This window comes from Periplaneta americana, chromosome 16 (genome assembly GCF_040183065.1).
Source record: "Periplaneta americana isolate PAMFEO1 chromosome 16, P.americana_PAMFEO1_priV1, whole genome shotgun sequence".
Classification (NCBI taxonomy): Eukaryota; Metazoa; Arthropoda; class Insecta; order Blattodea; family Blattidae; genus Periplaneta; species Periplaneta americana.
In genome coordinates this window covers 175871323-175897564 of record NC_091132.1, presented here as the reverse complement: position 1 = coordinate 175897564, position 26242 = coordinate 175871323, and the positions used below count along the sequence as shown (strand labels likewise).

Genomic DNA, 26242 nt, shown 5'->3' with positions numbered 1-26242 from the left:
TTTTTTTTTTTTTTTTTTTTCGATGACTCAGGTTTTGTAAATGTAACTGATCATGAGCTAGCAATTGTTTTTGTTTATCCCTCTTCTGCAAAATGAAATGCTACACCTTTTCCGTGTCTTATATCAACAACTGTGGTTAGCGTGGCGAGTATACTCAAAACAAAACAATCCCTGATTTTGTTTTCTCGCGATTTGTGGGTTGCGTGTATTCTTTCAAATATGTTGTTATTTTCTAATGCCAGGCATTTGACAATAAAGTCATTTGACCTCTTGCACTCTTATATTTTTCAAAATATTGTCAAAGATACCGTCTAACTAGTATGCCTTCTGGCCAGATTTCTGGGGTCGTTGCCCTTTCTCTGTCATCGAAAGGGATACCTATTTTGAAAGCTTTGTTCTTCCCTTGTCTCTATTTGCTCGCATTCTATTTCTCCCAGATTTCTGGGGTAGTTGCCCTTTCTCTGTCATCGAAAGGGATGCCTTTTTTGAAAGCTTTAATTTTTCGTCTCTATTTCTCTCAGATTTCTGGGGTAGTTGCTCTTTCTCTGTCATCGAAAGGGATGCCTTTTTTGAAAGCTTTAGTTCTTCGTCTCTATTTCTCCCAGATTTCTGGGGTAGTTGCCCTTTCTCTGTCATCGAAAGGGATGCCTTTTTTGAAAGCTTTTGTTCTTCCCTCGTCTCTATTTCTCCCAGATTTCTGGGGTAGTTGCCCTTTCTCTGTCATCGAAAGGGATGCCTATTTTGAAAGCTTTGTTCTTCCCTTGTCTCTATTTGCTCGCAATCTATTTCTCCCTGTATACCCGCATCCTTGAGGTGGGAAGTGTTTCCACATCTGTTTTCCGCTGCTCTTAGGTTGCGAGCTGCGTCGAAAGGTCTTGCTCCCTGGATGCCTGTGTTTCTTGGTTGGGTCTTCTTGCCACTTCTCCCCAAGTACGCTCTTCATTAACATTACTTTGCGTGACGTGGTGTTCAACTTGATTCTCAGGGTTCTGATCCTGTGGTTTATTTCCATAGTTATTGTTCTCCGGGTTCCTGTGCTGTGTGGTCGGTGGGTTTGGAGCTTTCCCTTTTATTTTTGAAGGTCTCTGGGTGATCGTTATCAGGATTTCTGTTTGCTGCGATAGGGATATCCTGAACTACCACCAACAGATAGCACGCGTGTACGTTGAGGGATGCGCTTTGCGTGTGCATTTGTTTTCCGATATATAAACATTGAGGATTTACGTAGTGTATTTGTACATTCAGTACTCTTAAAAACAACTCAAAATGTCAAATTCTTGTTGTGTTCCTATATATAAAAACCAGGGAAAGCCTTTTGTCCTCATTCAGGTCCCGAAATATTCTGAATATATGCTTTAAACCTTAACAATTTAACTAATTAAATTGCGCTAAAAATAACTATTTCAAGTGAGGAATTGCTGGCTGCAATTTCATTTTGGAAGAGGACAAAGAAATATTAATATGAAAACTCTACAGAAAGCTATGTTATCTTAGATTATATTGAGTACTTCTAGGAATCCCCGAAGTTTACACCTGTATTTTACGCCTATAGTAAACTCTCGATTAATTGGGATGTTTATTATCCAGGACGATCGATAGTGAGATCCATTTCGTGAATAATGTTTTTAATGTGCTGTAGACTAATTATTAAAAGCATGTTTTTACTTAAAATTTTCAAAATCATCCTACATAGTATTCAAAACTGCATGTCCTTAACCTACAAAATACACGAATAATCGTGATACTACTGCGATCATATTGTATCATCTTATCAAACGTTGGATTTGATCTTTCTGCAGCTAGAGAAAAAAATACGAGGAATTCAATCTCGATAGTCCCCTCCCTTATTAAAACAAAAAGGACATTGGTGGCGGCATATCCTGTTTTTAGCTTACAATACTAACGGTTAGAGACCTTCGACAAAGTTTCTATTTTATTTATTTATTTTTTATTCGTGCACCTTCTCGAATTTCTCGTTTAGGTTCATGAACATTCAATTTACTCGTATCTATATTCTGCATACTGCAGATTTCCCCATCCATCTCTTAAAGGGAATCGCTCTATATTAGACAAGTTTATGCTATTATTTATTGTAAATTAAATTAAATTATGAGTTAAGAAAATACTGAATTATATTAAATTATATTAGGTTACAAAAAAAAATAATTATAAATGTAATTTTGATACGCACAGAAAAACAACAAGCGGGAGAACATATTCAACTATAGCATATGGCATAATACAGCCCTACAACATGTTGTACCGCATGGAACACTCCTGCCATCTAATGGTAAAACTTCGCATAAGATATCCCTATTGTGTTTCTAGCAGTAGTGACATTTTCTGCATCAGAGTTTCGGAGACTTGATCCATTTTGTTTTTCAGCTCCTCACAGTTTTTCTTGTTCTCGGATATACCTTGTGTGTCTTCTGCTGAGGTCTTGCTCAGACCGTAGGTTTGTAGTCTGTATCTGCACATTTCGCACATCCAAAGTAAGTTTTCTTTCTTTGAATATAACGTCTTTGCTTCTCTTATTCCGAGTAGAATGCAGGTGCTGTGAAACCACACTTAGTTGTCATCTGAGCGCTATTCAATTTATTAAGCCATTAAACATACAGTGATAGGCTTCGTCACAATACAGAAGGGTGGAAAAAAAAACATACATTTGAAAATACACATATAATTGAAAACAGTAAAGTTTAATTAGAATGAAAACACAAAACATTTTGAAACTCTAAAAATTAATGAAAACACTTCACTCTTAATGTAATATTTGTAACTAAATGTAAATAACTTTATTTATTAAAAAACAATTTCGTATGAATTTATGTTAAGAAACACGTCTACAGAGTAGAAAGGATTAATTAAAAGTCAATTATAAAATCTAGGTTTGAAACCATTGGTTGGTATCTTATAATATTGACTGGGAAGCTTATTATATAATTTCATCCCCATGACAGAAAAATTTGTACTAGTTTTATGTAATCTACAGTATGGGATATTAATTGATTCACTATTTCTAATTTCACGATCGTGTATATTGGCTATTAATGAGTAATTGTCTATATTTTGTCGAGTGTAAAGGACTAGGTCTTATATATATAAATTTATAACAGTTATTTTATTATTATTATTATTATTATTATTATTATTATTATTATTATTAATAATTTATTTATTGAGCTTCCTCAAATTAGAGGCTGCCATTAGACAAAGCATACAAAACAAGAACAAATAGAAGATGAAAGATAGCAGAGTAAGAAAAAAAGTAAATAAGTACTGTACACAAACAAACAGACAAACAATGGCGATTTACAGAAAAAAAAAGTTACAAGTAAAGAAGCAATGAAAGCTAATAAGAAAAAGAAAAATGATAATGGTGCGTCAGTTTTTTCAATATACTGAATTAAGAGTCCATATAGGTGGTTCCGTAAAAGTTTGACTGACTCTAATTATGCGGAGGGCCAGTTCATTCAGAAACGATTTGTGCAGTCCTAGGGTCTTACAGAATTGAGAAGAGAAGTTGAGTATCGTTCCTCTTGCTCCAAACATCAATCCCGTAACACTGATATCGTGAAGTTGGTATTTATCTTTATAATACGGGATGGTTGGAACGTAGATTGCTCGTTTCTCCTCATGTACGTCTTCAGGCTGTCCTTTATACTTTCAAACCTGATTGTGGGGTCGATTATCGATCTGTGATTGTTTGAAAAGACGTCGACAATGTTCAAGATAGTTTGATTGACATGGAATTCTAATGGCTTTCTTTTGCAATAATCAAGACACTCCCAATTTTGCTACCATTTTCCCAGAAAATTAAGGCATACCTAATTATCGACTGAAAGAACGAAAAGTACGTCACATTTGGCACACTTATCTGTCATCCTGTCATGGATTGCAGATAATATGACCACATTATTCTACAGCGAGACCTAATTGATATGCTAACCAGAAGTTAGTGTCAGTATGTCCAACCACGTGTTAGAAAGTGTACATAATCAACGCTTCCACAGACCTTCTTTATTTGAATTGTGGCAACGGATTAAGACGGTGTTATAATATTCCTGTTGGTAAGTTTGTCTTATATTTCCTTTCATGCAATTAGTAATTATAGTTTCTGTATAACATTTTATGACTTATTCAATGCTCGTTACAAACATCCAATGCTTATTTAAAATGCAATCCTATTGAGCTGAAAAATGGCTGATGTTTCGACAGGTGCTGAATTCTTGTAATATGGCCACATAGATGTGCGAAACTGTGCAATTTGTGGTGTGTACATACATTCATGAGGAATGTCTTGGACTCACAAAAATCTTATTTGTCACACATATACCTATTTATATTTTTGTAGTCCACACCTCTGGAGTAACGGCTAGCGCGTCTGGCCGCGAAATCAGGTGGCCCGGGTTCGATTCCCGGTCGGGGCAAGTTACCTGGTTGAGTTTTTTCCGAGGTTTTCCCTCAACCCAATATGAGCAAATGCTGGGTAACTTTAGGTGCTGGACCCCGGACTCATTTCACCGGCATTATCACCTTCCATTTCATTCATACGCTAAATAACCTGAGATGATACAGAGTCGTAAAATAACCCAATAAAATAAAAAGTTTTTGTCTTATTTTTTTTTCTTTTTTCAAATTGCAATGTTTTATAGACTTAGTCACAAAATATTTCTGGGTATTAATATTTTTTTTTTAATCAAGAACCATTATTTTCAATACAAACTTCATTAATCACCAATAAACGTTTTTCTGTTCCTAAATAATGAATTTTCATTCTTCTGGCCATATGGACATATTACTTGCACAGTGTAAGATTTTTCAAAATGTAAATAACGAAGCATTCTGGTTTAAAGAAAGGTCTTGGATTATTTTTCTGTGTTTGCATAAATAATTGAAGTTCATGCAAGCACACGAGATTTTTATTTAGGGAATACCACATTCATGAAAAAATTAATTCAAATTACGGTGACCATATTACCTTCAGGTACCTTATATCTAAGGAAGAGATCTGATCGCATATATCTTGCGAAGATTTTGTTTTGTCTTAAGGTATCAGGTCGTAAGCTATGGGAAAGAAAGCAAGATTCTCGTACACATCTCTAATGTCAAGTTTGTATTCTTCTAGTGCATTTATAAATGCAATATTTGCGTGTATATTGTAGAATTTTAATATCAGTGTGATAAAACACTTAAAATGCATTTTATATCTGTATTAATGTTAAAATTTTACAGTTTTGTTAATGAAAAAGACACTAATATCGCATGGCATAAATATTTATACACGCAATAGTTGTATATATAGTCAATTTAATTTCTGTACTATGTAAACGACGTTGTATTAACAAGTGTTCTTTATAATACCCATAATAAACTATTTCCTACACAGTGTTTTGTTTTAATTGCAGGAATCGAATGTTTGCTATTCTACTTCAATGTGGGTCTATATACCTATAATAAATGGTGAATATTTAAAAACATTTCCAGATCACAATTTCAACTTTATGCATTTCAGAAATTTATTATAGTATGTGATCAACAACGAGGCGCCAAGATTAATCTTCAAAAGTCTCTAAAATGCTACACAGTTGGGATATTTCTTGATACTTTTTGTACGTTGAGTTACATCAGTATATAATGACCTCAGAAATATTCCGCATAATACTTGAACATTAAACATAAAACTATTTGTTTATTATCGGAATTCTGTAACATATGCTATCATGTACTATTACGCACCATCTGTATAATGAAATTGTTAAAATTTACCAATTATACAAATCAAATGAGAAACGTATTAGGTGGCAACCCTGATTCACCAGTATCATTGTGACAACTTTGTAATTTTCATCACTGTAATACACTACACGATAAGAAAATTCTTTGTCGTTGTTACATAATTTATAATATTCTTGTGAATTGTATATTACTGTTATGAAAGATAAATATATATGGCAAAACTCATAATTGTTTCAGTATGATAAATTAACGGATAGAAAATGCAGTGTTTTCGTGACCGTTATCAACATTTTCATTACCGGTATGTAAAAATAACCTGTTTACTCGGGAGAGGTTCCTTAATACTTACAGTCATAGTGGAGAAGACTCCACTGAAAATCACTTTCCAAAAATCTTTTATTTGCTATTTCACGTCTATAGATTGTACATACCCCAAATGGATTTAGTTCAAGTCTGATTACAAATATCTTTAAAAAAATGTTTTTAAATTAAGGCTGTAAGGGGCGTGATATTTTTAAGAGCTGTCGAAATTACTTTTAATCTTTCTTTTTTTTTTTTTTTTCTTTTTTTTTTCTTTTTTTTTTTTTTTTTTTAACAAAAATTCTGATTACAAATCCAGTAACATTTTGTTCTAAAGTTGGCTCCCTGAAGTTACTCGATGAATGAAGCGGAGAAGAATTTTTTTAATAGTCTTCTATGTGTTACGTAAGTATTCATTTTATTTATCCATTTTTATGTAAGTTAATTTTTCTTGATTCAACACGAACTTCATTTTACGTCATATTAATCAATCTGAATGAAATTTTTACTGAAAATATTTGAGGTAACTGCATGTTGCTCGTAGTTTATTAAAGGTTTATTATAATTTTTTTCATGAATCATTGAAAAAATAACAAATTCAAAAATAAAAAAAAAAATTGTGAAAGTGAATAAATGAGATATTAAAAAAAATGAATACATAGAAATATTTCTTTGTGTCTTGTCAATATAAGAACAAGAAAGAGAAGCTTAAAAATTGAGATCTTCTGCTAAAAATATGGGTTTGAAAATATAGAAAAAACAAATAGAAAAATTAATAAAAATCAAAAGCCAAAAACATTTGGGAGTTCAAAATTAGGATTTTGTTAGTTCTTAATATAGTAAATATGCTTTCAAATTTGGCTAAAAAGATGATTAGGAAAAAGTTTTCATTTTTAGTAGTGTCCCATAATGACTCATTTCATTTTATGATCATGGTTTCTCTTCCTTATCACTTTAAAGATTACTTTTTTTTTATAGGGAGATAGGTTCATCAAGGAAGAGAATCATTTCAACCAGTATGCATAGCAATTTGCATTTTATCATCCAACGTAGTGACTAGGGTACAGAAGAGGTAACACTGTCATTAATACTGCCCGTTTGATCATTCTATTCAGTGTTGCCAACTGGACGGAAATTCCGTCGAAATTGACGGAATTTCAACGTAGCGGACGGGAAAAAAATAGCTTTGACGGGTGACGGATTTTCTGGCGGGAATTACGATTTACATCGTTTTGACATTTTTAGCTGCTGTCAATTTTAATTGTTTCATTTTTGGGAGATTTTACTTTTTATTTGAACAGCCTTGCCTGTTCCGTACTATGTTTAAGAATGTCCTGTTTCAAATTTGCTCGTAATCAAGTCAATGTTGACGAATAATTATTTTAATCAGAATTAGTAAGTTGTGTTAAAATTGCTTGTGTGTGTGTGTGTATATATATATATATTGTATTTCCATTTCCATTTCGTACAATATATATATATATATATATATATATATATTGGGTATTATTATTATTATTATTATTATTATTATTATTATTATTATTATTATTATTATTATTATTATTATTATTATTTTATTTTGACGGATTCTGACGGATTTCCAGGTGTTATACTGACGGGGATACAATTTATGTGTTGGCAACACTGATTCTATTATGAATGCTGTCAAGAAGTCTCAGAATATTTTTCAACATAGGTGTAGAGATTTTTGTCGCGGCATTTCTTAGTATTTCAGCGATTTCTTTTTTTATATTTTTCTTTTTTGCACGAGAAACTTCAACATTTAACAAATATACAGATAATGACTTTTTTTTAGCTAGCAATAAAGAAGGGTAAGTTATGGAGGGAGTAATGGAATGTCGAGAAAAGAAGTAAGGAATCGTCACAACCTAACCTTGGATGTGTCCATCACAAATAAACCTCTACCTTCGTCGAAATTTCATCATCGGATTAAACATCACATTATCCAGAAAACCGTGTCTCACGGTCTTCTATAGGCCTACGTTCATTAGTAGCAAACGTTTCTACGTTACACTTTATGCAGAAGAAGGTAGGTACATATATAAATGTGATTCATTTTTTTTTTTGCACAGAGCCCTGTATATTGTTACGTTGTGTTCCACAGAAAGGACGGTGACTCAATCCAAGATAGAAGTTTAGAAGGAAACAACATTCGCTCTCACTTCTCCAGGCTTTCAATCGAAATTTGAATAAAATTATTACTACATTAACACATTTAATATATCACGAAACATGTAGGCCTAAAATGTAATTATTATAAAAGTAGTATTAGTACGATCTACTTTCACTAGATGAAAACCGACACGATTGGTACGGCCGGCAATACACGAATACGATAGATATAATGTTAAATGTGAGAAATGTTACTACAGGTGCGTAGTATTATGTGACAGGTCAGGTTAGGTTTGATTAAGTGTGTAGTATTTTGAGAAAGGTTAGATTAGATTTGATTACATGTCTAGTATTATTTCTGTGTTGGCGACACTGAAACCCCGTGTTACATTAAAGAAATATGGCGGTATTCTTCGTTCACGCACGACGATTTTCGTATATAAGTAGTATATATACTGCGATTTGTACGGATTTACAGCTCTCCTAGTGATCACATCAATATCTACCAATCAATGCTATAAATCCAAGGCATTTTCAAGGTATATTTATCATGTTCCTATATTCGCTGGGGCATAAGTAATATTCACCTTCCATCTTCCATTTTCTGTTTATTAGACTCTCACTGGTATCTAATTCCTTTCTTTTTAATACATGTTTTATTATCTTCTATGCCATGATCAATAGAGACGTTAAATATTCATGTTTGTGGCATTTATTTCATAAAATAATATTTAAGGTAAGTGTTAATTTTTGTTTGTTTTTTTTTCTTACGTAAACAATGATGCACAATGTAACATAAAATCAACTTTGATCCACCCTACATTTGCATTGTGTCTAAGTGATATTTTTAAGATTGGCCTAAAAGACACGACTCGTGCGAAATATGTTCCTTTGCTAATTACCCAGTACAGCGAATAGGGATTATAAAGAATGGACACTTCGCGTCGGTACCTTTGATGTAGCCGGACTGATTTCAGTGACCTTCAAGCCAGCTAGAGCGTGAGATTCTGCTTTCTCCCTAGAGTTGGCGCTGACATCACACCAGCTAGCAGTCGACACAGCGGAAATATAACACATATAATTAATACATCTAGGTACATTATGTACACAAATAAAATAAATTGGATCCACAAAATAATAAATCCGTCATTAACTGTAATGTCTAGACTCTAGAGTTCCTTTATCATGAGAGTTGAGACGTTGATCCCAACAACAATTAAAATATGTAATGATTTGATAGCGCTGAAAATGGAAAAACAAAACTCTTACGAGAAATAAAACCATATACCTATATTATATTATTATACAAATATTAAACGAATTCGATACTTAATTTTATAATGTATTATATTATTTTACAATATGATTTATTATATCTGAAATATAAAATATTATTATTACAACTAGTTTGTCACTGAGAAATAAGGAAAAGCTGTTAACTTGAATTTATTTGAAGCAGAGCATTACTGGATTATGCAATAAGGTAGGCGATGTTTGGATCCTCAATTATTATCTTAGCGTATGCTCGATTACACTAACCTCTAGAGCTTGAAAGTGGAACTAGCCGCTGGCGCACAGAGAAACAAAACACAGGAAAATTCGCTCAGTGTCCATTCTTTATAATCCCTATTCGCTGACCCAGTATAGAGTGTTGCTTCACTGCCTTCACAAAGGCATTGTATTGTAGAAGGTTCTTTCCTACTTCTATACAATGCTATGCACACTGTTGCTTGCGTTATTCATAGAATCACATGCTCATCTGAGCTCATGTACATATTCGTTTGTGTTTTGTTTGTGTTCTCTCGCGCACACAAAAATACCCGCTTTTCGGAGTTATGGAATTATTATTATTTACCAAGCTAGTAAGTCTATTCGAATTTCTCACAATCTGCATATACATCGAAGTTTCTTAATTTCCTTTTTCAGTCGTAATGGACGTGATCAAGATGGAACCTGAGTGCGACCCACTAGCTATACAAACAAGTGATAACTCAGATGCAGAAGAGAAGAAGCCTTTATCTGAGGTACATAGCGAGAAATTACTATTTATTTTCTATGTTGGCTATATATAACAATATAACATATAACAGAAAAAGGATTCAACGAGCAATGAGGTAATTGCCTTTCCACTTAAACACGTGCATTCATTGCCATCTGGATTACAGAAAGAGCAAATAACTTTATAAATACATATTGTTATCTGATATATTTCATAATTAGCCTATTATCCTGAATCCTCATGGACTTTCAGGCGCAGGGTATTATATCCCAAAATATAACGAGAAATATTATATATCATGTTCATCTCCCTCCAGTCTCGAAACAGAACGACTGGCCATACAGGCAGCTCTTTTGCATGTCTCTATTATCTGATATACTTGTATGCATTTTCAGTGACTCGATGGGAGCTATTCTAAATATCATGAAATATACTCCAACTTCCTATGCACAAATTACAATCTCTATACAGAAAATATTAAATAAACTAAATCTTCAAAAAGAAATAGTATTCCAATGGATACCTAGTCATTGCGGCATTACTGGAAATGAGATTGTAGATAATATTGCTAAACAGGCAACATTTTGGGTCCCAAATCTATGCAAATAACTTCTTTAACCAGCGCATATTCTGCAGTTAATTCTCATTTAATAAATTTATGTGTCGAATTATGGCTTTCTTCTGATAAAGGCCAAGCACTTCAAAACATTCAAAAGAAACCTAATGTTTTACAAATGTTCCGCAACATTCACATATTGTCACATATTGGCCATATTGTCACTCGGAAGTATCTTCACGGCTTTAATCTTGTTGACTCTAGTAGTTGTTGCTGGTGCAACAATAATGAAGAAGATCTGGAACATATCCTCTTAAACTGCCCTGTCACAAACATCCATAGAACTAATCTGTTGTTGTTGTTTTCTATTGCCAGTCTTTTGACAATAAAAGTCATTTGACCTCTTGCACTCCAATATTTTTGAAGGATATTATCATGGTCAGTCACTGAAGCACAGATTTTGAGGTGTTCCGAATCCATTTCTTGGTTTGAGTTGCACAGTGGGCAGTTAGGGGACTGATATATTCCAATTCTATGCAGGTGTTTGGCCAAACAATCATGGCCTGTTGCCAATCTAAATGCAGCTACAGACGATTTTCGTGGTAAATCGGGAATTAACTGTGGATTATGATGCAGAGAGTTCCATTTTTTCCCTTGAGTTTGTGTTATCAAATTTTGTTTGTTGAAGTCTAAGTATGTAGATTTAATAAATCTCTTCACAGAGTAATACGTAGATTTAGTAACAGGTCTGTAAGTAGCAGTGCTGCCCTTCTTTGCTAATGCATCCGCATTCTCGTTTCCCAGGATTCCACAATGGGATGGTATCCATTGGAATACAATTCTTTTATTGAGTGATATTAATTGAGAGAGCATTTTAGTTATTTCTGCTGTTTGAGATGAAGGTGTGTGTCTAGAGACTATTGATAGAATAGCTGCTTTGGAGTCTGACAATATAACTGCATTCTTAAATTTATTGATGTGGCATAGAAGATTCCTGAGACTTTCACTTATTGCAATGATTTCTCCATCAAAACTTGTTGTTCCATACCCAAGAGGTCTATAAAGTGAGAAGAGACAGCACATAACACCTGCACCGGCACCTTGTTCTCTGGAGATCAACGGAAAGTGTATAAATGAAGCCAGTTTTGTGGAGGGTACCTAATATTAATTGTCTCTAAAGACAATTGTTTCGTTATTTCAGTGTTTACTTTTCATTTCAGTATTTGTTCTGTTAAATTTAGATTATATTCTATATTTAATAGAGTTAAAGGATTTGGTTTAATTTGTAAGTTTTCTTTTAAATTCGGGATATTGATTTTCTGTTTTAATTCTTGAACCATGGATATGAAACATTTTTGGGTTTTCAATCTACAGAGACGACTGTATGAATGCCGATTGTTTCCTGGTAATCTGATAAGTTTTTTATATTGACTCAGTGCTTGTTCTTCTGTTGTCATTTTCATGCTGTTAATATCAGCACAGTCTACTATATACAGTCACGAAGCTTGGGGTGATTTCTTGCAAATCTCGCAGTAGTTGCTAGTCGCTTGGAGCGCTGTGAGTACTAGGAACAATAGACTGTGCCAGGCAGCGTTTCAACCATATAAATTAGTTGGAATGCATAAACAGTAACATATGTTTCTCTAAAATGTAGTGTAATTCCATTAATAAAATTTAAAACAATGATTATGAGACATTTCAGATATAATTTACTTGCGAGTTAAGATGTAATATTATTTCGGGGGTTTAGAGTCATAACGACGTATCTACAAAATTCTTGTTCTGAGATAAATGCAAAAGAAGTTTTGCAACAACTGAAACACTATCACTGTTACCGCCTATGTTATTGTGGGCGACATATGTGATAACTCGTTGTTATTAGAGTATGTTTACATCCTCTCAACAATTTTTTTGTGTTTAAGCTAAGTGTTACATAAGAAAAAAAAAAGACTGTGTTGTAGATACGTTGTTTCGACTTCAAATAAATTGTTCTTTTTGCAAGTTACACTTGATTTTAATATTAATGACAATAGAATTAATGCACTGAATTATTTATATATTTTTGTGTAATTACATCTAATTGTGAAACAAACAGTTTTATAAGTCTTTCTTCTAATATTGATTAGCAAGGTGCTGGATAATATGCCAAAATGCTTAAAATACTAAACTGATGGCAATATACCATAATTTACCAGAACTAACTGCAATGACTTTTACACACACCTGTATCACTGAAACAATAGTAAAAAATTGTTATACTGAAGAAGGAATAGTCCTCAGTAATAATAATAATAATAATAATAATAATAACAGTAATAATAATAATAATAACATAATTTGTAGCGCTACAGCACTTTAAGGGTCCAGACCGACCAGCCAGCTGCTGGCCTCAAGTACAGATGCTTAAGCAGAGATGGAATCTAACTAGAATAGAGCTATCGTGTGATTAGCACGATGGTCCCCCTACTAGCCGTTATAGCTGGCTTTCTTAACCGGATTTCTCTACTTATCATAGCTCTCTAAGTGCATCACAATGCATATATTTAACTTATATTCCTAAATTCGCAAACATACATTATAATTAAGCATAATGTCATGTATGATACCCCGGACTGAATTATTGTATTTATCTACTACTTAAGAGACGAAGTAACACAATTGTGCGTACACTAATTTCATAGGAGTGGTATGGTAAATGTTTTGTCTAAAATTAAGGAAGGTAGATGTGCTAAATTGAAATCCCAATAAAAATTCTTTTTCATTAAACCTCAAAATAGCTTCCATTCTAAACTTGAAATGTTGACGTCAACAGATTATGTTAACATGTAAAATTCTCTTCACATTAAAATAACACAGTTTTGTAATTATTTTTGCAAAATATTATGCAACAAGAAGTAAACGGAACTTATAACACATTACACTAAATGAAGCGTAGCAATGATAAGCAATAAAGTTAATATTTCACTGAGCTCCATACATTGAAATAGAAAACCCGAACAAACATTACGGCCTGATCTAGATGGAAAAAGTATTGGCTGTGCCGTATTTCGCATTTTTGTGAAAAGTTCGTTATCGGTTGTAATAACTCTAAATAGCTAAAATACAATCATTTGAATAATAATATGGGACAAGGAGACGTTTGTTGTACTATAAATTGTAAGAAAAATAGGTTAGAGTTATCCTTCCGAAAGATCCAGGAACGTGAGTTTATAGAATATAATATATATTTTATGAAAATTATATATAAACCTTATGTATTTCATATTTAAATAATGGAAGGAAGGTGTTAATTTTTTCAAAAGAAAGTACAATACATTTTATCGTCTGCTAGGGAAAGAGTCTGTGATGAGGCGATAGTTGCGGTCCTGGTGGTGAGCAACTATCTATGGATGCATATTTCAACTGTTTACGTTTGCATATTTAGTAAGTATTAAGCTTCGTGACTGTATATACTAGACTGTGATATTAGTAAGGAATCTCATAGAATCTATTGGGTTGTTTTGATTTCACCAGTATTGAGCCTGAGAGCTTGGTTTTGAACATATTGTATTTAGTTTATGAAAGGTGAAGTAATTAAAATTTCTCCGCTGTATGTCAGCTCTGGCTGTATGAACATTTTGTAAATAGAACTAATCTAAAATCTGCAATCCCTGTAAACTTGGACAATTCTCTTCAATACATATTGAATACCCCTCATCTTTGGAATGTGGCTCCTGAAATATACTACCAGCATCGTGCTTTTTACCCATCATTTGTAAGAAGAGGAAATTCATAGTGAAACATAGTGCAACACGTCTTGTCAGCAAATAGCTGGATACACTACGAAGATGGATTAGATAATTAGCCTATTACTATGTTCTGTTTTTCACAGGAAGGAAATTTATTAGATTTGCACATGGCTGAAATAAAGACGGAACCCATGGACGACAGCTGTGATCTAAAATCAGAGGGGATGTTTGAGGAAGTCGCTGTACCATTTCACTTCCCCATCGCGAAGAGTGAAGTTGAGGTGAGTACAGTCAACTGGGATACATACTTACTGGCTTTTAAGGAACCTGGAGGTTCATTGCTGCCCTCACATAAGCCCGCCACTGATCCCTATCCTGAGCAAGATTAACCCAGTCTCTACCATCATATCCCACCTCCCTCAAATCCTGTTTAATATTATCTTCCCATCTACGTCTCGGCCTCCCCAAAGGTCTTTTTCCCTCCGGCCTCCCAACGAACACTATATGCACTTCTGGATTCGTCCATACGTGCTACATGCCCTGCCCATCTCAAACATCTGGATTTTATGTTCCTAATTATGTCAGGTGAAGTATACAATGCGTGCAGCTCTGCGTTGTGTAACTTTCTCCATTCTCCTTTAACTTCATCCCTCTTAGCCCCAAATATTTTCCTAAGAACCGTATTCTCAAACACCCTTAACCTATGTTTCTCTCTCAAAGTGAGAGTCCGAGTTTCACAACCATACTGAACAACCGGTAATATAACTGTTTTATAAATTCTAACTTTCAGATTTTTTGACAGCAGACTAGATGACAAAAGCTTCTCAACCGAATAATAACACGCATTTCCCATATTTATTTTGCGTTTAATTTCCTCCCGAGTGTCATTTATATTTGTTACTGTTGCTCCAAGATATTTGAATTTTTCCACCTCTTTGAAGGATAAATCTCCAATTTTTATAGTTCCATTTCGTACAATATTCTGGTCACGAGACATAATCATATACTTAGTCTTTTCGGGATTTACTTCCAACCCTATCGCTTTACTTGCTTCAACTAGAATTTCCGTGTTTTCCCTAATCGTTTGTGGATTTTCTCCTAGCATATTCACGTCATCCCCATAGACAAGCAGCTGATGTAACACGTTCAGCTCCAAACCCTCTCTGTTATCCTGAGCTTTCCTAATGGCATATTCTAGAGCGAAGTTAAAAAGTAAAGGTGATAGTGCATCTCCCTGCTTTAGCCCACAGTGAATTGGAAAACCATCAGATAGAAACTGGCCCATACGGACTCTGCTGTAAGTTTCACTAAGACACATTTTAATTAATCGAACTAGTTTCTTGGGAATACCAAATTCAATAAGACTATTATATAAAACTTCTCTCTTAACCGAGTCATATGCCTTTTTGAAATCTATGAATAACTGATGCACTGTACCCTTATACTCCCATTTTTCCTCCAATATCTGTCGAATACAAAAAAGCTGATCAATAGTCGATCTATTACGCCTGAAACCACATTGATGATCCCCAATAATTTCATCTACATATAGAGTCAATCTTCTCAAAAGGATATTCGACAAACTTTTGTACGACGTGAACTAAAGTGATCTTCCTCGAAAGTTACTACAGTTAGTCTTGTCCCCCTTCTTAAAGATAGGTACGATTATGGACTCCTTCCATTGTTCTGGTACAATTTCCTTTTGCCAAATTGCAAGTACAAGTTTATAAATTTCGCTAGATAATGCCCTTCCACCCTCTTGTATTAATTCTGCTGGAATTTGATCAATTTTTACTGTTAGGTTTCGTAACAAGTTGTTTTTTTCGGTGATGGATCGTTAGCCCTTCGCCCAACCCCCAAGCTGGAGGAACACCCCTTATCGGCTGTCCACGACTGCTTATTCAGTATAATTTATTTTAATGAAACATTTTAGAAGTAATAATGGCTCCTAAAGCATGCAAATATGTTTAACGTTTATCTGAGTTCTTATTTTTTTTAAATATTCGGCCATTGTTACCTTGACATAGGATAACTTTGCCCCAACTTTCCAACTGGTATGGGACACTGTACGTAGGATTATCTTAGGCACTGTAACCCCAAAATGAGTGCTGATTTACTCAAATGGTGTGATAAAATGCACTGAAGTGATAGTCACATGACAATTTAATTAAGAACAGGGAATATTTTATTAGGAATACTCGCAAATTGAAGGCTTTAATTAATCCTTTCTACTCTGTAGATGAGTTTTTTATCATATATTAGTGTGAAATTGTTGTTTAATAAACAAAGTTATTTACATTTATTTAAGCTCGACATGCCGAAATGTAGTAATTATACACCTGGTAGCAGTCCTTTAATGCAAGTCATTAAAGTACACCTACTCATTAAAGTACAGGTGTTTTCAGCCAATGACAACTCAGCTTACAGGTGTTCAGCCAATAACAAGTTAGTTTTGTACCGTTATAAAACCGCAAGTATCGATTATTCTCGGATATGCAATCGAAAGAGAATTAGCGAAAAGTCACGGAGGCTGGAAATCCAATACTGTCGCAGAAGGTTATGTTCTGTTACTATAATAGTTAGCGTTAATTGTAAATAATATTCAAATAAATTCAATTTGTCATCTCGTTTTTCAATGTCGAATTCAATAATCAAAGTTATACCAAGTTTAACGGGATTACACAAGTTCAATGACATTATTGTTCCTCGGAAAAAATCAATACTTCCGCGTCTGCGCACATCTCACAATTCACGACCTAGAACAAGGTCACTTCCGACCTTGTCAGATACAAATAATTTCAAGTTAGAAATATGGTCGAGCATAAAAAGTCGTATGAAACTCGCCTATAATGGTAATTAAGAAGCTCGTGTGAAAATTATGAAACTCGCTTGCGCTCGTTTCATAAACGTCCATACTCGCTTCTTAATTACTATCATTATAGGCTCGTTGCATAATGTACTATTAACGAAACATTTTAGAAGGAGTTCTGTGTAAAGTAATAATGGCTCCTAAAGCATTGCGAATATGTTTCATGATTATCTGCGTTCTTATTTTTTTTAAATATTGGGCCAATGTTACCTTGACATGGGATAAATTTGCCCCAACTTTCCAACTCGTATGGACACATACATATATTCGTATGAAATTGTTTTTTTAATAAACAAAGTTACTTAATTAAGATACAAATAATACATTAAGTTAAAGTGTTTTCGTTAATTTTTAGAGTTTCAATATATTTTGTGTTTTCATTGTACTAAGTAAACCTTAGTGTTCTCAATTATATTTCTACCCACAAATGTATTGTTTTTTCCCTTCCTGTATTTGTGTCATTGTATGTCTAATGGCTTAATAAATTGAATGAATTGAATAGAGAAACGTGAAACTTTAAAATGCACGTTTCTCAAAACTTTAAATTTGGATTTGTTTAACTTTTTAACTATCCTTTGAAATATCTCAAATATCAAATATATTTCTGCTATCAATTTTCGCGTAAATATTTGATCATTTGGCAGGTTGAGCTTTCTGAAATCTTCTTGATACTCACCTTTGTGCATTTTAGCATATACCTACTGTAGTTCCAAACAACTTAAAATTGTTATACGACAAGTTCAAAGCGTTACATATTTAAAAAAGGTTATGTACCTTAGACGGCCCGTTTCGACGCCGGTTCTGCGTCATCTTCAGTGTCATACGAACTACTGTTATCAACAATAATCATGACTACAATAATATAGAAACAGATATGGAAATTATACACATCACACCAAAAAGTCCACAGTTAAACAATTTAGAACAATACGAAATATACAAACATACAATAACATACCCACAACATGTACTAATACACAATTACAGTTCAATACCCACATATTATTTGATATCATGATACATAGCACACAAACAACCACCCCCACCATAGGAGCAAAGATCCCCATCCCTACAACTGACGAATGCAAATGGCAGAGTGCAAGGTCTACAAGAACAACAGTAGTTCGTAGGACACTGAATATGACTGGCCGTCTGTCTAAGGTACATAACCTTTTTTTTTTAAGTTTTAACACTTTTAACGTGTTGTTTAACAATTTTAAGTTTTTTAAACAAAGTGTTAACGTGAAACAGAATCAATGACTGTAGTTCCGTTGTTATTTTCAGTTCCTCTGTCTACTATCGTATGCTTTATGCAAGTGTTATTTCGAACAACCTGCATCTTATTTATCGTATTTTTAAAACTTATTGTATATGATATTCTGCACCAACAATGTCAGAATTGTTTACAGGTTTATATAGAATTTAAAGTGATTTCTGCAATTACCATGCATTGATAATTCATCTATCACTGACATATATTTTGTTTTATGCTCGACCATGCCGAAATGTAGTAATTATACACCTGGTAGCAGCCCTTTAATGGACCTCATTAAAGTACACCTATTCATTAAAGTTCAGGTGTTCCACCGATCAGAAAATACCATTGTAGCAATATGAAAGCGCAAGTATCGATTATTCTCAGTCAAAAAAAACAACACACAAATTAACATCAATTCACCGTCATCTTCCTGCCTTTTCAGCATATTCCCGCAAATTCATTTCACCAACTGCCGGAAGAAATCAATATGGTCGAGCATAAAAAGTCGTATGAAACTTGACTATAATGGTAATTAAGACGGTCATATGAAAATTATGAAACTCGCTTGCGCTCGTTTCATAAACGTATTCGCTACCATTATAGGCTCGTTGCATAATGTACTATTACATAACCTTCTTCTACAGGAAGAGTTCTGTGAGTTGGATCAAGTGAAGGAGGAGGTCAAAGTGGAAGTAACAGCAGAGGAGAATGAAGCTTTAACTCAGAGGTGAGTGTAGTGTGTGAGGCTTTACTTGATCCTTTCACTGCTTTTCTTAATTAATGAGGAAGGAAAGAAACATGATCGTTACTGAAATGTATGATCCAGTATGCTCTGGGTCTTACTTAGCATTAGTTATCTCTGTTTCTCTAGATATCTGTCTTTCCTTCTGAATGTATAACTATCTGTCTTTTTCTATATCTAAATATATGACTGTGTGTGTTTATTTTTGTCTGTCTATATTTGTCTTTGTGGCTCTCTTTGTAGGCTTCTGTGTGTCTTTATGTTTGTTTCTATTTTCTTTTTCTGTATACAGCCAACTATCGATTATTGCATAAAGCTGGTCACTAATGCAGCTATTTATATAATACAATACGATAATGACATTTCCAGTTGTCAAATATTACCTTCAATCAAAAAACAAGTTGGCTACGTTTTCGTGCTCCATCCAATAGAACTGTTTGTGCATGTGAACATTAAATTTTGTGTTAATATTGACTTATTTTATTTTTTGCCCTTACTTGGATAATTTTACATTCTCTTCACAGCATTCCCGGTAGTCATAACAATGGCCTTCCAGCTTCCTGCGAAAATATTGTACAACACGATGACTTGAATTCTGACAAGAATATATACAAATGTGATGTTTGTGGAAAATGTTTTTCACAATTGATTAACCTCAAAAATCATGCAACCTTACACACTGGAGAAAAATCCTTTAATTGTGACGTTTGTGGAAAGAACTTTTCCAAAGCACGTTATTTGAAAAAGCATGCGCGTATACACACAGGTGAGAAACAATTCAAGTGTGATTTTTGTGAGAAACGTTTCTATTTTTCGGGTGGTCTGAAAATGCACGTTCGCACTCACACAGGAGACAAGCCTTTCAGCTGTGACGAATGTGGAAAGAGATTTTCGGAGTCTAGGGCTCTTGTAGTGCATACACGCATACATACCGGCGAGAAACCATTCAAATGTGACTTGTGTGGAAAGAACTTTACACAATCCAAGTACCTCAAAGAGCACACTCGAATACATACTGGCGAAAAGCCATTCAAGTGCAATATTTGTGGGAAAAGTTTCTGTCTTTCCGGAGGTTTGAAAGTTCACGAACAAACTCACACGGGCGAGAAGCCATTCGGGTGTAATGTCTGTGGAAAATATTTTTCTAAGGTAGGACATCTAAAGTCTCATGAATTGATACACACAGGTAAGCTGCCATTCCGATGTCATATCTGTGGGAAATGTTTTTCGGAAAAGAGATATTTAAAAAATCACGTTTTTACTCATACTGGAAAGAAGCCATTCTCGTGTGAAGTCTGTGGCAAGTGTTTTTCGGAGAAGAAACAAGTTAACTATCATGCATTAGTTCATTCTGGTAATAAGCCATTCTCTTGTGATGTATGCGGGAAAAAATTTTTGAGATTGGGGCATCTCAAAAGGCATGAGACTATACACGAAGGCGGGAAACAATTCCGTTGTAATGTGTGTGGGAAATATTTTTCGGAAATAAGGTATTTAAAAGATCATGAACGTTTACACACAGGCGAGAAGCAGGTAAATTGTAATGTGTGCGGGAAAGTTTTTTCTAATGCGGGAAATTTGAGAAGACATTTAAGCACACATACAGGTGACAAGCCATTCAGTTGTGACGTGTGTGGAAAACATTTTTCGCGCTTGGATAAATTTAAAAATCATTCAGCAATGCACAGTGGCGAGAATGAATTGAAGTGCGATGTTTGAGAAGTTTTTTGTCTTTCGGGATGTCTAATATGACATTTAAGTCGATCAATTGCGATATTGGTGTGAAAAGTGTCTTCTTTCTTGTGACTTGAAATAGATGTGGGTCATTTGCAAAAATTGTAAACAAATGGACGATTGAGAACGTCAAAATTAAAGTACAATTTAGTACATATTCTGCAGGTATTAATATAGTGCAATGTCTCTGCCATAATAATCAACCAGTATACACTCACCTTGCTTTACAGCACTGTTTTGAATGATGTAACAGACATGACGGAGTAACAGATCTGACAGGTAACAGACATGACAAAGCAAACATAGGCATGTGCTAACCTAAAATGTTTTTGCTTAAAAATCTTCAAAATAGCAACTTAACTACTCGTGTACTATTATGTCCTCTTGATCTTGACTTTATATGTTATTATTTGTGGAAAACACAACACAAACAGATCTGACAGAGTAAAAATGCACCCTTAGACTAAAACACAAAGCAAGAGTATGACACAATCTCGCCAAATCGAAATGGGTGAACATAGCAGTACAATCAAATTGAGTCTTTGTGCACCATCTTGGCTTGTGCTGACATCTGTGGGATTTCTTTTTCAACTGTGTATCCATAGGAACAGAATGGTGTAACAGACCTGACTGACTTACTGGACTGGAGTAATTATGTAATCATATTTAAGGAAATATAAACTCAGACATAAATGAAGAAGTTTTGATAATACCAAATGTTTAATTTTTTTCTCAATTACATTATTAAACAAACCTTTATCTGGACATAATCATGCTCCATTTAAAAACAAAATTAACTAGTATGGTCACAGCATTTTAGCTGTCAGTATGAGAATTTTATTTTATTCTCGTGAAATAATTCACATGAAGGAAATAATTCTTGTAACGTTTACTACATTAGTATTGAAACTACTCACTGTTAGGAATTTATAACTCTATCGTTATAAATGCAATAATGGGAAGGGTAAGAATTGATGGACATCATTTGTTATACAAATTCTGCAAATGACACATGTACGCTCACAAGCAAGAGCGAAGCTATTCAAGTCTGGGAAAACCTACTTGTATCCTTGTCTTCTGAAAAGCCATAAATTCTTTCACTGAGGCACGGATATTCAAAGGCATAAACTATTGAAGTTGTACGTGTATTCTTAATATTCCAAAAGACATGCACGAGTAGACATACTCTAGAAGCCATATGGAACGGTTTTTTGCGTGAATTTACTACTTTGACCATCACGAATGTAGAGGTCAAACATTTTCGAAACGTCTCTGCAAAATTTGTCAGCGGACCTAGCAGGCTGGTGATGGAGTCTGCTCTAACATCACGGCTGGTAGAGGAGGGGAAGCCACATGATAGTTCAGTGTGTGCAGTGGTCAGTCACTGTGGTGAGCTGTATGTGAAAGCTTGAGTGTCTGGTACTGAAGCAAAATAAAAGCTATTAGAACTTATAATTATCATTAATATTATTTGCGTAACACATTATTTTAGTAGGGTTATTTTACATCAGTCTCAGAAGTAAGATAATACACAATAAACAATGCCTCGTACAAGTACAAAATTTCAATTATCTCGGTTGTGAAATATCTTATCAAAATGAAAAAGATGTGAACAAGAAAATTACCATATTTTCACAAATTCTAGGAATAATAAACAATACATTAAAAGCTAAATTAGTACAAAAATCTACAAGAATAAAAATATGTTGTTTTCTAATGTCAGGCGTTTGACAATAAAATCATTTGACCTCTTGCACTCCAATATTTTTCAAAGATATCATGACCAGCCACTGAAGCACAGATTTTGAGATGTTCGGAATCCATTTCTTGGTTTGAGTTGCACAATGGACACTTAGGGGACTGATATATTCCAATTCTATGCAGGTGTTTGGCCTAACAATCATGGCCTGTTGCCAATCTAAATGCAGCTACAGACGATTTGCGTGGTAAATCGGGAATTAACTATGGATTTTGATGCAGAGTTCCATTTTTTCCCATGGGATTGTGTTATCAAATTTTGTTTGTTGAAGTCTAAGTATGTGGATTTAATAAATCTTTTCACAGAGTAATACGTAGATTTAGTAACAGGTCTGTAAGTAGCAGTCTGTAAGTAGCAGTGCTGCCCTTCTTTGCTAAAGCATCCGCATTCTCGTTTCCCAGGATTCCACAATGGGATGGTATCCATTGGAATACAATTCTTTTATTGAGTGATATTAATTGAGAGAGCATTTTAGTTATTTCTGCTGTTTGAGATGAAGGTGTGTGTTTAGAGACTATTGAGAGAATAGCTGCTTTGGAGTCTGACAATATAACTGCATTTTTAAATTTACTGATGTGGCATAGAAGATTCCTGAGACTTTCACTTATTGCAATGATTTCTCCATATCCAAGAGATCTATAAAGTGAGAAGAGACAGCACGTAACACCTGCACCGGCACCTTGTTCTCTGGAGATCAAGGATCCATCGGTGTATAAATGAAGCCAGTTTTGCGGAGGGTACTTAAAATTAATTGTCTCTAAAGACAATTGTTTCATTATTTCAGTGTTTACTTCTGATTTCAGTATTTCTTCTGTTAAATTTAGATTATATTCTATATGTAATAGAGTTAAAGGGTTTGGTTTAATTTGTAAGTTTTCTTTTAAGTTCGGGATATTGATTTTCAGTTTTAATTCTTGAACCATGAATATGAAACATTTTTGAGTTTTCAATCTACAGAGACGACTGTATGAATGCCGATTGTTTCCTGGTAATCTGATAAGTTTTTTATATTGAATCAGTGCTTGTTCTTCTGTTGTCATTTTCATGCTGTTAATATTAGCACAGTCTACTATATACAGTCACGAAGCTTGGGGTGATTTTTTGCAAATCTCGCAGTAGTTGCTAGCCACTTGGAGCGCTGTGAGTACTAGGAACAATAGACTGTGCCAGGCGGCGTTTCAACCATATAAATTAGTTGGAATGCATAAACAGTAAGATATGTTTCTCTAAAATGTAGTGTAATTCCATTAATAAAATTTAAAACAATGATTATGAGACACTTCATATATAATTTACTTGCGAGTTAAGATGTAATATAATTTATGGTGTGAAATTTACGTTGTTCGTATGTGTAATACCTGCCTTTATTTCGATTAAATATTGCGAAATTCTTGTACATTCATTTATGCACGATTCAATAATTTTCAATTGCACCGCACGGATATTTAGATATGTTGAAATTGTAGGTTATGTTTACTGTACGAGTTGCCCCTTTCTGTCTAAATTTAGTGATCTCTAATGCCTTGCCATTCATATGAAAATTATAAATAATGTTTACTATATTTAACTTCATCATCATCATCATCATCATCCTTCACGAATTAGGCCTCTGTAGACCTGTTTCGGCCCCATTTAGCAGTCTTCTTAAAGGTCTTCCTGGTCGACGATGTCCTCTAGGTTTATATTGCATCATATATTTAACTTATATTCCTGAATTCGCAATCATACATTATAATTAAGCATAATGTCATGTATGATACCCCGGACTGAATTATTGTATTTATCTACTACTTAAAAGATGAAGTAACACAATTGTGCGTACACTAATTTAATAGGAGTGGTTTGGTAAATGTTTTGTCTAAAATTAAGGAAGGTAGATGTGCTAAATTGAAATCACAATATAAATTCTTTTTCATTAAACCTCAAAATAGCTTCCATTCTAAACTTGAAATGTTGACGCGAACAGATTATGTTATTGTATGTATTTATTTGTATGTATTTATTTACACTGCAAGTGGGCAAGCACCCGGTGGCAGTGGTATATTCAATATTAACAATACACAATAAAATGATAAGCAATACACAATAAAATTTACAATACATAATACAATTTACAACACATATACAATTTTATACACAATACAATAAGAATACACAATACAATTTAACACAATAATAATAAAACATAAAATAAAACACCTAATTTTACAACACAACCTACATAATTATGTATAGGTCCTACATAAGTTTCAATAGTCTTTCACTTTACTCTCATCTCGTTCCCTGTACCATGTTAACATGTAAAATTCTCTTCACATTAAAATAACACAGTTTTGTAATTATTTTTGCAACATATTATGCAACAAGAAGTAAACGGAACTTATGGACACATTACACTAAATAAAGCTTAGCAATGATAAGCAATAAAGTTAATATTTCACTGAGCTCCATGCACTGAAATAGAAAACCCGAACAATCTAGACCGAAAAAGCTTTGACTGTGCCGTATGTCGCATTTTTGTGAAAGTTCGTTATCGGTTGTAATAACTGTAAATAGCTAAATACAATAATTTGAATAATAATATGGGACAAGGAGACGTTTGTTGTACTATAATTTGTAAGAAAAATAGGTTAGAGTTATCCTTCCGAAAGATCCAGGAAGGTGAGTTTATAGAATATAATATATATTTTATGAAAATAATGTATAAACCTTACGTATTTCATATTTCAATAGTGGAAGGAAGGCAATGCTCTGAAGTTAGCAACGAAGACAGAGTCGGAGAAAATTTAAGAAGTTGGTATCTCTGAGTCCATGGCGCCAATAAAACAACTGAACGTTATTTGAGAAAAAAATAACTCATGCAGGGTTAATCAGATAGAATAACTGTCTTTTTCTAGGATTGCGGTACAGTCAGGGGCGGCTTTCGAAGGGGGACTGCGGAGCCGCAGCACCCCCAGACATTTGTGGCTCTTGTCTCGTTTTATGTTGTGAAATATATTTATTATACAGTCTCTATTTAGCAGCTCGATTTTTTTTTTTTTAATTTCGCTCTCATTGAGATGCACTCAATCGTCAGTGAAGTCACTTCCTCCCCTGGTGCTGCCAGAACGAAACCAGAGACAAGGACGGATTGGTGAAGCCACTTCCTGCCCTGGAGCTGCCAGTCTCGTCTCGGATGCTTTGCGCGTTAGTTTTACCCTTCCCCCTGCAAGCCTCTTGTCACGAATCCAGAGTTTCCAGGCGCTGCAAAATTTACAGCAGTTTGTCAGTAGCGCGCAGTTTTAAATACATTTTCTTTAACGTGGTGAGTATAACAAGTGAAACAATGTTTAATTCTGTACAATATTTACAGTCTATTCAGTTCAGTACCTTAACAATTCAGGAGAAATGTGAAATTAAGCGCCCATCAGTTGAATCTCATA

At 34.1% G+C, this 26242-nt stretch overlaps 1 protein-coding gene across 2 annotated transcripts; it reads left to right on the top strand.

The window, feature by feature from the left end:
- Positions 1-7800: 7800 nt before the first annotated feature.
- On the top strand, positions 7801-24527 carry LOC138692016 (zinc finger protein ZFP2-like). Of its 2 annotated transcripts, none has more exons than XM_069814793.1 (5): positions 7801-7874; positions 10102-10199; positions 14602-14739; positions 19230-19312; positions 19852-24527. In XM_069814793.1, exons 2-5 carry the CDS (start codon positions 10107-10109, stop codon positions 21044-21046), a joined length of 1509 nt encoding a protein of 502 aa, XP_069670894.1. In that variant the 5' UTR covers positions 7801-7874; positions 10102-10106; the 3' UTR covers positions 21047-24527. The 2 variants fall into 2 exon arrangements, with proteins under 2 accessions (XP_069670894.1, XP_069670893.1); XM_069814792.1 differs by lacking the exon at positions 7801-7874 and adding an exon at positions 7892-8092.
- Positions 24528-26242: the final 1715 nt, after the last annotated feature.